The sequence below is a fragment of the Strix aluco genome, chromosome Z, assembly GCF_031877795.1.
Source record: "Strix aluco isolate bStrAlu1 chromosome Z, bStrAlu1.hap1, whole genome shotgun sequence".
In the NCBI taxonomy this organism is placed as follows: domain Eukaryota; kingdom Metazoa; phylum Chordata; class Aves; order Strigiformes; family Strigidae; genus Strix; species Strix aluco.
In genome coordinates this window covers 34984669-35001518 of record NC_133971.1, presented here as the reverse complement: position 1 = coordinate 35001518, position 16850 = coordinate 34984669, and the positions used below count along the sequence as shown (strand labels likewise).

The following is a 16850-nucleotide window of genomic DNA, read 5'->3' as shown; positions in this document are numbered from 1 at the left end:
TTCCCTTACTTTGTGTTGTTCAGCCTAATTCAGGAAACAGCCATTAACAGCCCAGTTACATCCCATGTAAACTGGTAAGACTGGAGCAGTGCTCAGCTCTGTTTGGTAACTTGCAGTGAAGTAAAAAAAAGGCTCAGAACTTTAAACACATAAGTCATCTAGAAAGCAGAAGGATCTTTGTGCTTCTTCTGGTTTCTCAAGAACTTTTATAATTTTTGTAGTTTTTTTATGTTCTTGGCATAGCCTTTCCCCTCTCTGAAGGCTGCTTTTAACAGAAATAATAATTCTGTGACCACCATGCTAGGGCAGTGTAAGCTTATCTTACTGTAAAGTAAAAAGTTAATGTATGTGTATAAATGTATATGCATCCATATTTTTATATATATTTATGTATTTAAAGGCTTTCTCTTCCATGCATTCTATAGGACTTAATATGAAGTTTACTTACCTAACAGCTTTTCTATTAATTGGGGCAGATACAAACTCCTTATCTCACCTTCTCTTTTCATCACTGTAACAATTTACTACTCTATATCTCTTAAACTGGTTCAAATCAGTAGCTAGTTCAAAAGCTGCTGGGAAAGGGGTGGAGGAAACAAAGAGATGCACTCATACACAAAAATACCCTACTTAGGAGACCATGATAAAATTCTACAATTTCTTTTTATGTAAAAGAATTGGGCATTTTTCTCTTTCATGTTCAGGTTCAAGAGGGGGAGATGAAAGAGCTGGATCTCTCTGTTATCAATGCGGTTGATCTGGATGTGCCTCAAGACCGTTTGGTATTTGGGGTTGTGCAGAGGCCCTGGTATGGGTTCCTTATTAATGGAGTTCATGGTAGTGATATTCTACACTATAAACAGCTATTTAACCACGACCACCACAGCCATGGGTTGCTTGTTCATGAGTTTTCCATGGAGCTACTGAAGAATGGTAGGTGCAGCATTCTTCTGACATTGGTCTTTCATTCCTTTCATGAGGCAAGGTGGCACAGTAAGAAACATTCAGCACTTAACTTATTCACTTGCCTTATCTGTATTTCCAAGACAATGTTTAGGAATAGAAGTTAACCTATTTAATGTTACAGTTTTCTACTGATTTTAGGAACTGTCAATAAAATCACCTGGAGAGGCCTACATGTCAGAAAGGGTAGTAATATGACTAGGGATGCCATCTGCCATGAAAAAATAAAGGGAATATTGTAATATATCAGCAAACAGATTTCAAAATGTTTGACAGCACCTAGAACAGAAACAGAGAGATTTAAAAACATATTAACTGATCATGGGGTTAAATATTGCTCTAAACGATCACAGAATCGTAGAATGGTTTGCATTGGAAGGGACCTTTAAGGATCATCTAGTGCACTCCTCCTGCCATGGCAGGGATATCTTTCACTAGACCAGGTTGCTCAAAGCCCCGTCCAACCTGGCCTTGAACACTTCCAGGGAGGGGCCATCCACAATTTCTGTGGGCAACCTGTTCCAGTGTCTTACCACCCTTATTTTAAAACATTTTTTTCCTTATGTCCAATCTAAACCTACCCTCTTTCACTTTAAAACCCTTGCCCCTTGTCCTGTCACTACAAACATTGGCAAAAAGTCTCTTCACCTTTCCTATAAGCCTCCTTTATATATTGAAAGGCCACAATATATACCTTCATCATACCTTCGTATATCTAATGGTAAAGCTATGAGCTGGGGTTCTATAGCTTAGCATGATCAGTTAACCTGCCTTGAAGTAGCAAAGCTTTTTCAAGGACATGTAACCAAAAAGTGTATTTAACGCTGCCAAGAATATGGTGGATTCTTCCAGACTGTGGCCATTTAGTGAAATATGGGATCTATCATTATAAAGAGGGACATGAATTCAATCCTGCCACCCAAATTGCAGGTCAGCCCTCAAAACCCGAGGAAAGATTTTTCTTCTCTCAGTCAGTCTAAAATCATGTCCCCACCCCGAATTCCTTATATTTCCCCAGTGCTGTTTTTAACTCTCTTCCAACTGCTTGTCTTTTCTCTTTTTCTGTCCACAATGGTGATCAAGCCACCTCCAGCCCAGGTCCATGCTCATAGCCACGAGGCCAGCTGTCCTCCCCAAGGCTTGTTTAAAGCTCCCTGAGGATTATTTAAGGCTCAGGAAAGTGTTGCCTGGTAGTTTCATCCTTTCTGTGGTTCCCTGTTAAAGTGAATTGGAATGAGGAGAGGAGAAGAAATGTGCCTTTTTCAGACTGACAGAGACCCTTCTGTGAAGGAAGTCACTCCTTACTCAGGGCAGTCTGGTATCCGAGTCAATAGTATGTTGTTAGATTAATGATCAGCAGTGGCTTGCCAAGCTCATCTTCTGGTAGCTGAAACAAGCTTGCTGTGACCAGGGCATATGGGGAGGGGAGATGGTTGAAGGGTGATGGAAGTAGAGTGAAATGATGTGAGAGATTTTGCAGGAGTCAGATTTATTTGTTCTTTCAATTTCTCCCTCTCTCTCTTCTTTTTTTCCCCCCACCCCCTGCATAGGAATGAAGCTGATGTACATGCATGACAATTCAGAAAACCTCATTGACAGCTTTAAAATCCAGCTATCAGATGGGAAACATAAAGTCCTCAGAACCATTTCAGTAAAGGTCATTCCAGTTAATGATGAGAAACCAGTGCTGAGCAAGTAAGCCACATGTTCCTGTCTCTGACAGATGGATGAGTTCAGACAAAATGATCCAAAAGTGATCAAAACAGCAAATTGGTGACTGATGGGGAGAAGGTGCCGTAACTAGTCACAGACTAATGTCAATACAGATGTTTCCATGTGGGTCTCTATCAGCCTGTTTAACATAAAACATTTGTAGTGAAAGGAAGTCATGCTTTAATGTTACTCCGTATTAAAAGAACAGAGGGGGAAAAAAGGGGGGAACATGCTTGTTTTGTCTTTCACAACTTCAAGATGTTTGCCAGAGAGCCCTGATCTTTGCACACCTCTGCTGGCCACTGACTACCATTGTATTGACTGCAGTTACTTTGCTTTCCACTTCAGTGGGACAACTGCCTGTCTAAAACACCCCTCTAAAAGCAGCTCTGGATTTTGGCAGGAGAGAATCCACAAAGTTGATGCCTCCGTGCCTCACAGGGGAAAGCCTATCAGTTTAATGATTCTCTTCTATTATAAAATTCTATTGCTCAGCCATAATTCAACTTCTGGAAAGGAACACACTAACTTACAATTCAAAGCCGGAATCATAAATTAATTAGATGTGGTCAAAAATTACCTGGCAGACCATTTGCAGGTAGGCATCTGGCTGTAAGAGAGCCGAATCTCCTGGACATTTTAATAAGGAGCTTGTCTCATGGGATCCCTATTTTTTAGCTGATGACCTGCCACAGAGCTTCAGGGCCTCTGTCCTCCTGGCTGCTGTCCTGCCCCAGGAAGGCAGATGGGGAGCTGGGGGACTGAAATCTTTAGGGCTGTAGCTCCGAACCTCTAAAGTTCGCATTTTGGAAATTACTTGCAGCCCATTAAGCAGGCTGTCACTAAAGTGGGAATTTCTCATTCCTTGGGATATTTGGCCTACCTTCAGATCAGACCTATATTTCCCATTGCAGAGAATTTTGAGTGTTTTGTCTACCATGTAGAGCTTCCTGCATTAACAAATGTTAGTTTTATAGCTGAAAGATTATCAAGGACCACATGATGCTAACAAGAGAGAAAATCTATTTCTAGTTAGAATAACAGGATTAGTTTATGTATTCATATCATGTACTGAAAATTACTGATAATTGCCTATTTGTTCCTCACATGGTAAAGATTGATACGTCATTTTCCACCCTTTCTCTCTGAAGAAGAGTGATGGAGTGCAAGAAGTCAAATTTTTTTAGTTTTGCCCAGCTGGATTCAGAAACTGTTGCTGCCTTAACAGGTGATGTTAGATCTCACCATTTGCCATTCCTGTGGTGGACAGTAGCACATTGTGAGCCATCTACTTGCAAAATAGTTATTTCATCATAAAAAGTTACTGCTTCTTGCCTGTTACTCTTCCACTGAGATGCAGTTTGCTGTCAGCAGTTAAGGAGTAGTGCTTTAAGGAAACATGTTCAGTTTGCTATTGAAGTGGTTTAGCTGCCACACTCAATCACCACATCTTTGCTGTGGGGTAGGAGCTCCCTTATGCAACTGCAGTGTTTTACAGGTGAGCATTTGAGAACAACTGGAAGCTGCTTCTCACCTTTTGATCTGGGGACACCTTTCTGCCCCAGGGAGTTCCAGCTCTCATCTCCATTAGCTATGGTCAACAGACTGAAAAATCTGGGATGGGATGTTTTTGGCTGGCAGTGGCTCTTATTCACAGTGATTGCCAAAACCTTGATCTGTTACCTCTTGGATTGTGTCCTATAGTAAGGAGTGCCCTTAGGGAGTGTAAGGCCCTCATACATTTCCCTTGAAAGCTTCCTCTCAAGATGAGACATGTGGATGCTAGAAGGACCTAACAAACTAACTGCTACACAGAAAAATGAGTTGGGATTAGATGGCATTCAGGGTGTAGCTAAATGTATTTATCTTCACTTATTTTTTTGTTTGAATCTTCTCTTTCTGGGTCATACAGTCTTTGGGTCAGACACCTGGTCTTTCTGTTTGCATAGTCCCAGCATGTTCATTGCTGGTATGAGCAAATCATTGAGGTTGCGTGATCTGTCATTAGTATGACTTGATATACTTTGTCATATGATTCCATTTTCTCTGCTTCCCATTTTGCCAAACATGAAATTTCTATGCCTCATATCCATATCAGTTTGAATATGAAACTTCTGGAAAGAAATCTCCACTCTTTCTGAGAATAATAAATGTATTTTGCAAAATCACTAAATAATTGTGACAACTTCTTCTTTGGAAATCTCATTTGTCTCCTTTGGAACAGGCACTTGCAGCTTGGCAAAGGAAAGGGCAGTTACATGAAGAATGTGTCTTTAGCAGTTCTTGTAAAAATTTATGTGTATTTGGCCTTTGAAATAGCATGGCTTGCACATGCTCAGTTGCATCCAGACAGAGTTTAGCTGCCCAAATGCCTAAGGAGTCTGTCCTTTTCCAACCTGCCTCATGGCCCCTGAGCAGATTAGCTTGAGCAGGTCCCATCCCTGTGGTGACTGAATATGCTGAAGCCCCTCCAAACTCCTTGAAACTTTTGTATAGTCTAATAATACTCTTTGGGTGCTATACTGCAAAATTGTAAGAGAGTTAACAGTAAAATGATAAAGCAGGATGTGCAGAGGCAAACTGGAAGATGATTACTAGCTGAGAATGGAAACAGAGGACATACATACAATCTGAAAATCATCCTGGATCAAGACTCTGCATGGATTTCAAACTATGTGGGATTGTTTTCCCCAGAGCTGCCTCAAATTTTATTTGTGGCTAGTGACGGACATTTCTGCCAAGGAACAAGCGGCCTTAATCTACTTTTCTGAATAAAGAACCCACAAAAATTCTGCAGTGGAGGAGCATAGAGAAGAAGCCAGCTAGATCTTTGTAGTGTCTCTTAAAGATTAAGGCAAGCAGTGACAGACTAGTCATTTGAAATACAGTCTTTAATGAACAGTCAGGTTATTAGAGCCAGTATAGCTATGTTCTATAGTAGCAGTGACATATAATACAGCTTATTTGTTTACATTGTCCTTTACTTATAAATTGTATGAAGGTAATGGAAGTGAAATAGGGCCCAGGGGAAGAAGACAGATGTGGTAAATGCCAGGTTGTTGTAGGTGTCTGCTTTGTTGATTTGCACCATTGTACAGAGAAGCTGGTCTACCCTGTTCACTTTTTTTCTGTTTTGAACTGAAATAGTCACCCTCCTTCCAATCTTTTTGAAGTTGTAATTTCTGTCAGCATCTGGGTTATTCATATTCCTGTCAGAGAAATTACGTATTGGAAAGGTTACTTTTCTTTTATTGCGTCAATACTTGACTTTTAATTTTTGCAGGAAAGATGATATAGAAATGAACATGGGTGAAACTCGAATAATTTCTAGTGCTGTTCTGTCAGCGGAAGATAAAGATACCCCAAGGGAGAGAATTTACTACTTATTTGAAAGACTTCCAGAAAACGGCCAGCTTCAGCTCAAGGTACTTCAACAAAAAGCAGGCATGCAAAGAATTCGCTCTTTCTAGGGTGGAAGGAAGGTCATCTTCCTTTTCCCCCAAATATCTGTCATGTTTTAAAGTAGATGGCTCTGGCCAGTTTGATTGTTGAAAGAGCGTTTGAACCAAACAATGATGCTGTCCCAGAGGCTTTGACACTAAAGACCAGATCCTCAACAGGAGGAGGGGGAGGGTGAAAAGCATGGCAGATCACCTAGGGTGATGAGAGATGTTCTGGGAGAATCAGCCCATGGAGGGGGAAAACTACGCATCAAAGCTGGGAGGGGATAGGAGGGAAGTCCTTGATCAAAAAAAAGTGACAAGTAAGCCATTACTTCAGGGTTCGGAAAGAATGGAGGGAGATGTGTGTGAAAGAGTGAGTAATAAGTCATGAGTTAGAAGAAAAGTATGGGGGAAGGAAGGTTAAAAAGGAAGAAGATGGAAAGAATATAGCAAGAGGAAAGGCAGAAAATAAGATTAGAAATGGAGGGAAAGATGACCATCTGTTGACCAAAGATAAGTCACAGGAAGAAAGACAGAAAACTGCCTCTCTTTAATTGCATGCATATATAATAGACAAAAAATTAGTTTCTAAGACCTGTGACCCTGGAAAGTATTTTGATGCTGGATTCCTGCAAAAATCTGTGGATCATGTGAGACTTGTGAATTAAAGGGGTGAGACTGGGGCAAAACTGGGGTGAGAGACAGCTACTGGCTGGAGTCTGACAGTTTGAATGTGTAGGGTATCTGCGTGTATTTGAGCTCTCTGTCCTTGATAAACTTTGTTCCAAAGATAGTGACACTGTTACTGCAGGCTGAATGTCAAATGGACAGATCAGTCCAATATAGGGGAGTATGCTGTGTTCAGAAAAGCAGGAAATTTTATTGAGCAATTTTATTGGGCAATTCACTTTTTTCTATCAGAGAACTTCTGGGGCTCTAAATTTCTGTGCTTCCCTGAAGTTCCCCATAGGTTAATTTCTGATATACTTTTAGGTATGGTTTCAGATGGAGCCAAGAGTAACTTTGTGAAATTAAGAAATAGAAAATATAGGCTGGGTCAGGAATAATTTCATTTTCATCTTGTTGGGGTCTCATTAAGAAGTGTGCAGAAATGTATTTCCTGGAGTAAAAGTGAATAAACTCTATTTACTCCATTTTATTCATGATCACTGTATCTTCTCCAGCCTTATAGCTGCTTGGGAACAATTCCAGCTATTTACTGTCCTTCAAAAGATACTTTGAGCAAAGACTCTTTAGCTTAGAAAGGAAGCCAGGTAGCTGCAACTAACAGTCTGCATAACTGCAAAACCCCACAATTAACTGGGGAGGATGCATGGAAGACTATCTGTTTAATGAAGATGTTTATTCTTTCTAGGTAGGCCAAGTCTGGATAACTCTCCAAACTGGAATGAAGTGCACTCAGGAAGAACTGGATATGAACCTTGTGAGATACGTCCATACAGGAGCCATAGGGTCCAAGAACCAAGACAGCTTCACATTTTATCTGTGGGATGGGTACAACAGATCCCCGGCTGCGGACTTCTACATAAATATCAAGGACATGGAAAAGGGTAAAGGTCTGCCAGACTTGATGTTTTACAGTGCCTGTTTCTGAAGCAAAGATGATCTGAGTACATGTTCTGATCCTTCCCTGAGTGCTATATAAGCCCTTGGCAAGTCTCCCTGCAGATCCTGAAAGTCTATCTGCTTGGATTCCACTGCTGGCCAGAGTCCTGTTGTTCCTGCTGGCGAAGAAGTGGTCCTGGGATCTGCCTAAGGCAATCTGTTGCACCTTGCCTCCCAGGACTCCCAGTTACTTTTCAAATATAATTGAAAATATGCTTCTGAAACTAGCTTTATGAGTAAATCAAAGCACAGAAAAATGGCAAGAATGTAATAAGGTAGGCAAAACACTGTTCAAGAACAGTTCTCTCTCGGAGGATTATTCTCTAGTCTTATGGTCTCTCTTCCTTTATTGCATCCCTATTAGAAACCTAAATTAGACCAAGTTAACCTGACACTGCTAGGATTGAAACAAGGGTTCAGAAAGGTTGTGATGACTCCATCCTTGGCAGTTTTCAGCCCCCGATGGGATAAAGCCCTGAGCAACCTCGTTATGGCTGATCTCATGGCTGATCCTGCTTTGAGCAGAAGGTTGGACTAGAGACATCCCGAAGTCCTTTCAAGCCTGAATTTCTGTATAATCCTACAATTTTTCTACTGGTGATGGCTTGCATGTGACTAAATAATCCATAACAGATCAACTTACAATTCAATATGACTATTTTACTGTTGTTTTGTCTGTCCTGCAGGAGACATTGCTGTTTTCATAAAGCCTTTTAGAGTGCCAAAAGGGGGTCGGGGCTACATTACAACTGATGTCCTCCTTGCACTGGATGGTACTGACAAGCCAGAGGAGCTCCTCTATGTGATAATTTCCCCAACCCAATATGGACAAATAGAGTATGTCAGCTATCCTGGCATTCCCATTACAAGCTTCAGTCAAATGGATGTAGCAAGACAGATAGTCTGCTATGTTCACAGCACAGAGGCAGTTGTTCTTGAAGATACATTCAGGTAAGGCATAACACCCCACCCCTCAAACTTTTCCCCTTGGATTTCTTGGGTACTTAAAAAAAGCCACAACACAAACCAAACAGAACTCCCAAACCAAATTATTTAAAAGAGGTGGAAGCTCTGTGGGAATTCTCAATATTTATATAGCAAAGATATTTCTACTATAATACACATACTTGTGACTGCTTTGGTAACAAATGCATTTTCTAATTGATCCTGAAACTGTAGCCATAGCTACATTCACTCAATGATGCTAGCTTCAATATTATTATAGCCCCCAACATACACAGCTGTTAAGATTTAAGTGGGGGAGAATAACTAAGAACATACTTTGTGGAATTTTCCTTTGGTTTCTTGCTGCAGCTGGATGTGGTAGAACTGGTCCATCCAGGTATTAAATAACTGCTTTCTCGTCTATTCTTATTTATCATATTTATTCAGTTCCAGGATTTTTGAATCCATAAGTGATTCTTGAACATACTAAAAACCAGTCCACTCACCTAGTCTGACACCACAATAGCTCAGAAATTCATGTAGACAATTGGATTTTTGGGGTAAGCTTGGTTATGTATAGGCCCAGTTCAGCAGCCTAGTGATATAAAAGTTTACTTTCACCTGGTTCTGAACCCTTAGACCAGCTTAGACTAGGTGCACTCCTAAACTGAATATTTCCTTATTTTGCTCTTAAGTAAACCTCCCTTGGTTATAGAGTGGAATGATGTAATGAGTTATCATCAGGTAAAGACAGAGTAGATGTATTATTGCTCAAAGTCTCATGGATATTTTTGTAAAAGAGCAAATTTAGGAAAAGAAAAAGCTTAGAAATAAGGAAATGTTTCTAAAGGAAGAATGCTAACTCCTTGCTAGCATTGACAATTTCCTCTGAAAAGAGCTTTTGATAGAAAATGGACTTTCTGTAAAATTCAAATTTTGCATACAAAAATAAAAGTTTATGGATTTTTCATTTGTGACTAAGAAAAATGCCGGATTTAGCTCCTTTGAATTGCAATTCATAAAATACCCCTTTTTACCCTCTCTTATGAATAGATTCCAGATCTGAAAGGCATTTTCCATGATTCATGATGAAGATTCAAGAACATGTTGCATCATCCAGTTTGAGAGTTTTTTGCAGGGAAGGCAAGCAAGTGGGGCATGGAGACATCAAATAAACCTCCCTATGACACTGAATCAGCTCAGGTGACATTAGCTACAGTTAAGCCAAAAGGAATTTTGGAACTTTCCTCTCTTGAAACATTTTAAACTATCCCTTCCATTAAATTCAATGTGGTGGAAATTCGAGTTAGAAGAGTTGTCTGATCCACTTGTAGTTATAACAGGAAAAGTGAGCAAGATTCTCTGGTTTTATGTTTTTCAGTTGTGAAACACTATGACCAAAATTAGAATTAGCTTAGACAAGTAAGGTTTCAATCATGCCAACCTTAGCTTGGGTAGTGTAGAAATGGCTTGCATAAGTATGACTTCTATACCACACTAATGAAAGCAGTCCGAACAATTCTAGGGAAACTGTTCATGTCTTCTGTTTAAGCCAATGTCTAAGAACCAAACTGGTAAGTCAGTCTTGTAAAAGTAAGCTTATGATGCTTTAATAAATATTGATATTCAATAACTTTTAAAATCACAATAATTGATGTTCCTTGATGTTATCATTTGGAAAAGAATTTGGTTTTGTGTAGACATATAAATATTGTGGCAGAATATTATTATTATTTAAACAAAGAATGGTTACATTAATTATATGGGTAATTATGGCAGGTGGGGTGGGGGGGATTAGCTGATCAGATTTTTACTTTCCACTGAAGTACTTCCTTCAGAGATAAATTTGCCTGTATTGTTTGGTGCTGCTGGCCTGGAAGAAAGATTTGGCAGTGCTTATTTGGACAGATGACTTCAAGTGATTAGCAACCTGACATCAGATGCTGGCAGCAGGATATAAAAGAACATGCTAATGTCCTCCATTTTGACATGCTGGCTCGATTTTGTAATGAGCTGGCACTATTTATGATTCCATTTTTATCTTTCAAATGCCATGACAGATGGTAGGTCCTACAGCCAGCTCTGTTGCCATCAAACTCCAGAAAGCATGAAATGTTGGTAATGGTGAAAGCAAACCATGCAACATGTCCTCCTAACTGTGCTCGAGAATTGTCCGAGGATAATATTGGCTTCTCTCCGTTCCTAAGGAAAAGATGAAGCAGCCATAAACCAGAAACAAACAACCAAAATCTCCCAAAGTACAGAAAAAAGGATGTCTTGGACACAGGCAGCTTCATTACAAATCAAGTGGCATATGACATTTGCATTGTAAATTTCAGCCTGATGTGTATAACCAGGAGGTTTAGCTCCTATCCTTGGTATTTTGTATAAGACTGGATGAATCTTCAGTTTCATTAACGGAATTAGCTAAGTCTTTCACTTAAATATTGTTTGAGATGTCATCCAAATGATTTTACAGCCATCAAAATAACCAGAGAAAACACTTCCGCTGCAATCTTCCAGACTTTTTGAGAGATGATTAAGGTCTTGTCTGAACGTGTTTTTTTTTCCTTAGCATAGTATTTATTATCATTATTCTAGTTTTGTATTTGATTTCAACTAGATTACTGATAGCACAACTCCTTTACCATTGGCACAATAGCATTAGGTCAGTGCAGACAGATGTCTCCAGCTTCCCAGCTGGGAAAACCATCCTCAGTAAACGTATTTCTAACTGCTACATAGTCCCTGGTCTGCCTATGCTCATTCCCATCTGTTTCATGGCATACTGCCAGCTTACAAGTTGATCAAGCCCTAATCATCCAGCATTGGTGAAGGCAGTGAGGAGTTTTAGATGGACAGTCTGTGTGACACAGTAAGCTACTCCATGACCTACTGAAGGTCACTGACATTCAAGGCACACAACAGTAGGCCAAGTTCTGACCCTGTAACTATTTTAATACTTATTTGACATCTGCAGTCAAGAGAGGAGAGGAGGCAGATAATCTAAATCTCAGCAATTCCCCATTTCACTTATGTATGGTAGAAGCATGCTAGGTGGAAAGCAGCCAGCCAGGCTTGCCCTCATGTTGTCTGAAACATACAAGATCAACTGCATAAATGTAACTCTATGTGCATTCAAAGTGCTGGCCATTGAAGGGTGAGAGAAAAAGGAAGGTCAAGGGATGTGAATAGTGTGCCACAAGCAAATTTCTTTGCAAAGCAGATTCTGTTCTGGCTCAGGCAGAACAAACTTGGGTGAAAACCATTCTCCAAGATGCTTTTGCATTACTATGAAGCACAACCATAGAAACATCTGTAGAAAGAAAGGTAACGCTTATGTACTATATGATGATGGGACACAAAGGATCATGAGACACTTGCAAAGCACTTTTTAGTTTCATATACCTTCAAAAGTTTTTGTTACAGGCATGACAATGTGCAATGTAATTGCTTTCAGAAAAAATACTCAAGTAATAATCTTGACAATGAAAGCTAGGATGAATTTTGAAGAAAAAAATTGGTTTTCTCTTTACTTTTATCCCCAACTAAATTTCATAATAAATTTATGCAGAACATGCTGTCACTTGTATGGCAAAAACCCATACCCAGCTGGTAGGCTTCCAACAGTTTTTTTCTCCAGCCTTGGGCAACTTTATCTTTCTCTTGTTTAGGAAAGGAAAATTAACTGTAGAACACAATCAAATCTTTAGTATATCTAAAGAAACATCACTGCTTGAGAGAGAACTATAAGAAACTATGCTGCTATTAACAGAAATTCCCAGCATGGAATAAGACTTTGCAGATCTGACCCTTTAATAAATACATGGTATTGACATCTACATTTTTAAAATTACCCTTGTATAGTTCTGCCCAGTATCTCACACAGAATCTTAGTATTTCAGTGAAACCTTACTTGAGTTTTGTAAAGAAACATAAATCATTTCCTCTGAATATACAGAAATTTACAGATACAGTTAATGCCTAAACAAACCTGTAAAGTGAGATGAGGATGTATCTTTCTTCAGTTTCCTTTTTTAGATAGTTTTAGGGCTATTGGGTACAAAAGTCTTGTAACAGTGAACGGAAAAAAAATTGTCCAGGCAGACTATGTACTTTACACACCTCTTTCTGTAAGTTGTAGACAAAGCCAGCACTTTCACTGGCAGTTGCCACTGCCAGGTAACCAAGTGAAGATATACTTAAGGGTGTATACAAACATGTATGTATGCCAGAGGGTGCAATAAGGCCCCAGCCATCCCATCATTTTAAATCTGCTCCATCTGTACCTGAGCTAGAAGATTAGATCCTCTCTGTTATGACTGCTGAGACTGATGGGTGCGTCCTCAAAGCCATTCCTCTGGCATCTACTCAGATTCCTGCAGATGCTTTGTAATCCTTGTCATATACCTGGCCACCTGCTTTCATGTTTTTAAGTTATACATTCACCTGACCCACAGTCTGGGTTTGAGCTCAGAGCAGCTCTACTGCTTTTGCAGTATCAACACAGGCAAGTTCTGTAGTAAAGGTGTACATTATTATTTCATTTCAGTACATGGTGAATCAAGAACACATGCTGAAGACTACCTTGCCTCTCTTTGCCAGATTCATCATCAGCAATGGACTGAGGACTAAGCATGGGACATTCATGATCTCCTTGGAGGCAGTCGACCAAGCTTTGCCCACACTATCTAAGAACACGGGGTTAAGATTAGTGGAAGGCGCTATGGCAGTCCTTTCTCCTGATGTCCTGCAGCTTTCAGACCCAGACACTGCCAAGGAAAACCTTACCTTCCTCTTGGCTCAGCTCCCCCAGTATGGTCATCTTTATTATCGAGGGGCTGTGCTACTGCAGTACAATTTCACCCAGCAAGATGTGGACAACAGGGATGTTGCATACAAGCACCGAGGTGGGGATTCCCAGATTGACAAATTTACATTTGTTGCAACAGATAGGACTAATCAAGGCTTCATCGTGAATGGGAGGGTGCAGAGCGAGCCAGTGGCATTCACCGTTCAGGCAAGTGTGACCACAGGCCTACTTAAATCCTACGTACATCCTGCTTGTATAAATATAAGCAAGTATCTACTTATATACTTATATTTGTTAAAATATTTTACATAGAAATCTCAACCCTAAAGTTGAGCCCAGCTATGGGGAGGAATGAACTTCCTCCTGCTCTGCTTTCACACTTGATAGCAGACCCACTGATTTGCATGTGAGGGATACTAGGATGACTATTGCAGGATGTTACTAGGATGACATGCCACAGGAATCTTGAATTACAACCACTTTGCTCCTACAACTGGAGATCCTGTCTTCCTTCCTAGGAGTCTCTGTAAGATGCCTGCTCCGATTCTTCCTTCTTTTACTAGGATCTTTCTCTTCACTTCCCATTTTCCACATTTTCAAGTTCTTCCCCGGGTATCATAGGTTCAGATGCCTTTGCTATGACTTCTTGTGTCTATCTATCAGCTGCCATGTTTCAGTATGCAAAGCGGGCCTGGTTGCATTACGTGTCAAAATTCTCTATGTTTCAAAACACTGATACTAACAAAGAGGCTCCTAACTTTTCCTGATGACAAAGTTTGAAGTTATATGATGGATGAGGAGTGTCATTTCAGCAGAAGATGAGATATGGAAACAGCAACAACCATTGTGGAGTGCTAGAAGGTTCATCAGAAGTTGTGAAAGGTGGCACAGATTCGAGGAGACATATTGGCCAGGTCTATGACTGTGATTATCATAATCCTTAGGCTTCCATGCTTGTTATTGTAAAATGGAGATGAGAAACCTTTGCTGGAGTTTTCATTTGCTATGAAGAATATTACATCAAAAAGGAGAAGGACTATGGGAAGTGTGGGACATCAGGGCAGAGGTACACAGAATTTGTGTTGCCCTCCCCACTGTGTGCTGTATCCTGCTGCATGCAGCAAGTGACTGGGCAATGTGAGCCTGGAAACCTCTCATGGGAAGTAGTAATTAACTGAAGAGCAGACTGTGAGTCAAAGTGGCTATTGCCACCCTGAGCAGGCTACAGTGCTTTTAGGAAAAGTAGGACAGAGAATATCCTGATGCTGTAATATGAATATACATTTGTCTAATTTTGATTTAGGTGGATCATTTGGACAAAATGGCTCCAAAAATTATTCATCTTCATTGCTTTTCTGATGTGGAAGTGCTGAAGAATGGCAATTACGGGATCTATATTACTGCCAGGTCCCTGAAGGCATCTGACCCCAATACAGAAGATGACAACATAATTTTTAAGATTTTACGAGGTCCTCATTATGGCTACCTGGAAAATATAACAACAGGTGCTGTCTTCTATAATCTCTGTATTTTGGGACATACCAGACCAGATTCCAAACCCTACCCTGTTAATGTTAGCTTGACAGAGGAAATCAAAATTTCTTAGCAAACTTTGGGCAAGGTTTGAATGTAGTAAGAAAGCTTTTAAACTAAAACCTGAGTCTCATGCTCATCATGAAACCTCAAAGAGTTTGAGATGAATAGCTGCCATAGAGAAACTATTTTTTGTTTGTGTTAAGAAAAAAAAAAGATGAATATTGAACTTGGCCATTTGATAAACATGTTGTATGTGAAGAAATTGGCTGGGGCTATAACAGGCTGGGATGTTGGTGTTTAGCTATAAAACCAGGTTTCTGTAAGTCCAAATTTTCTAAGTGTTAAACAAAAAAAAGTTGAAAACAGTGTACATGAGCTACGTGGTTCTTACTAACAGGCTTTTTGTTCACCTAAACATTTCTCTTCTTTCCCAGGTGGATTTATTCAGGAAGGGTTTAGCCAGAAGGATTTAAACAGCAAAATCATACTTTATGTCATCAATCCATTGCAGGAAGTGAATTCAGACAACTTGGAGTTTCAAGTCATAGATGCCAGCGGAAACTCTGCGGTACCCCAAAGGTAGCTCCGACCCCCTTGGCGGTGTGCACTGTGGTGCACTGTGCACGCTGCCCCCCCGGGCAAATGAACCTGGGCTTGAAGCCCCGCAGACGTGAACATGGCTATGACTTAAACTGCCATTTCTTTTGTTGAAGAGTAGAGAAAGTTTCTTCCCCTCTGAGGCAAAATACAAAGCTCCAGGTTAGACTGGGGCACAGTTCTCAAGGGCCTTCGTGTCCCCACAGAAAAACGTAATGGAGTTTACTCTAAGCAGCAGTTAAGCATTTGGAGATCTGAGATACTGGGTGCTGAGGGATGGGACTGTTGCTTCACATACGTGGTCCTGCAGCTGGAGGTCACTCTTGCCCTGTGCTGATGGCAACGCTTTTTTTGCAAGCTTAAGATCATGATGGAGGAGATGCTCTCAAGCAGCCAAAGCTATGAGAGCCATACTTCTGCAAAAGAGCACTGAAAGAAGGTGGAGGGCACACAGCACTTCCTTTGTCATCCACTGCCAAAATTTATATTAGGTATATTATCAAAATTTCCTTGTGACATATAAAAAGCCTCATGTGCAAAAATTAGAGACTGGAGTATCACCTGAACAGTGTTTTGATGATAAAGTCCAAAAGCGGGTGTAACTCTACATCAGGGGCAATGTTTTGCTTTATTTCTGAAAATAGGGCTGAATGTTTAACCAATTTATTTAATCAGAAGTAACTGTGAAAATTAACTAACACTGTTTTCCTGGGCTAAACTGGCTACTCACAAATCAGGACTCATGGCAAGGGCAGAGGAGCAGTGAGCTGTCTCCAAGGGCCAGGCTCCTCTGCAGAGCATTCCCGGCACGCTAGGAAGAGGATGGGAACTGAGCAGAGCTGGAGGCAGCATTTCAGCAGTTGCGTGCTGTGCCAAGAGATGCCCCCATACACAAACACATCTGAACACAACCAGACAGAGCACTTCCCCATTGCGCAGTCCCAGCTCACAGGTGCACTGGTATTTAAAACACCATTAAAATGCTGCCACTGCTTATGGGAAAGTGTGGCTTCTTGTTATATAAATAGCAACTTGTGATGTAGCTTTACGAAAAGAGCAAAGACAAAACACTTTTTTATGGAAAATAGGAGTTTCAGAGAAGTAGAATTTACCTGTTAGCCACACTGGACCTCAGAACAAAGGGGAATTTGGCTTTTAAAGAAAAAAAAAGTATTTTTAATATTGGATTTAAAAGCTTGAGATCTTCTTTTATA

At 40.3% G+C, this 16850-nt stretch overlaps 1 protein-coding gene across 1 annotated transcript in view; it reads left to right on the top strand.

Annotated features, from left to right (window-relative positions):
* The window catches only part of FREM1 (FRAS1 related extracellular matrix 1), a 64713-nt gene that overhangs the window by 27255 nt on the left and 20608 nt on the right, over nucleotides 1-16850 (top strand). Inside the window, exons 19-26 of the mRNA XM_074812393.1 lie at nucleotides 705-933; nucleotides 2514-2658; nucleotides 5960-6101; nucleotides 7495-7690; nucleotides 8432-8696; nucleotides 13296-13710; nucleotides 14807-15008; nucleotides 15474-15618. Coding sequence (XP_074668494.1) covers nucleotides 705-933; nucleotides 2514-2658; nucleotides 5960-6101; nucleotides 7495-7690; nucleotides 8432-8696; nucleotides 13296-13710; nucleotides 14807-15008; nucleotides 15474-15618 — 1739 coding nt within the window. The remainder of the gene's footprint in view (nucleotides 1-704; nucleotides 934-2513; nucleotides 2659-5959; nucleotides 6102-7494; nucleotides 7691-8431; nucleotides 8697-13295; nucleotides 13711-14806; nucleotides 15009-15473; nucleotides 15619-16850) is intronic.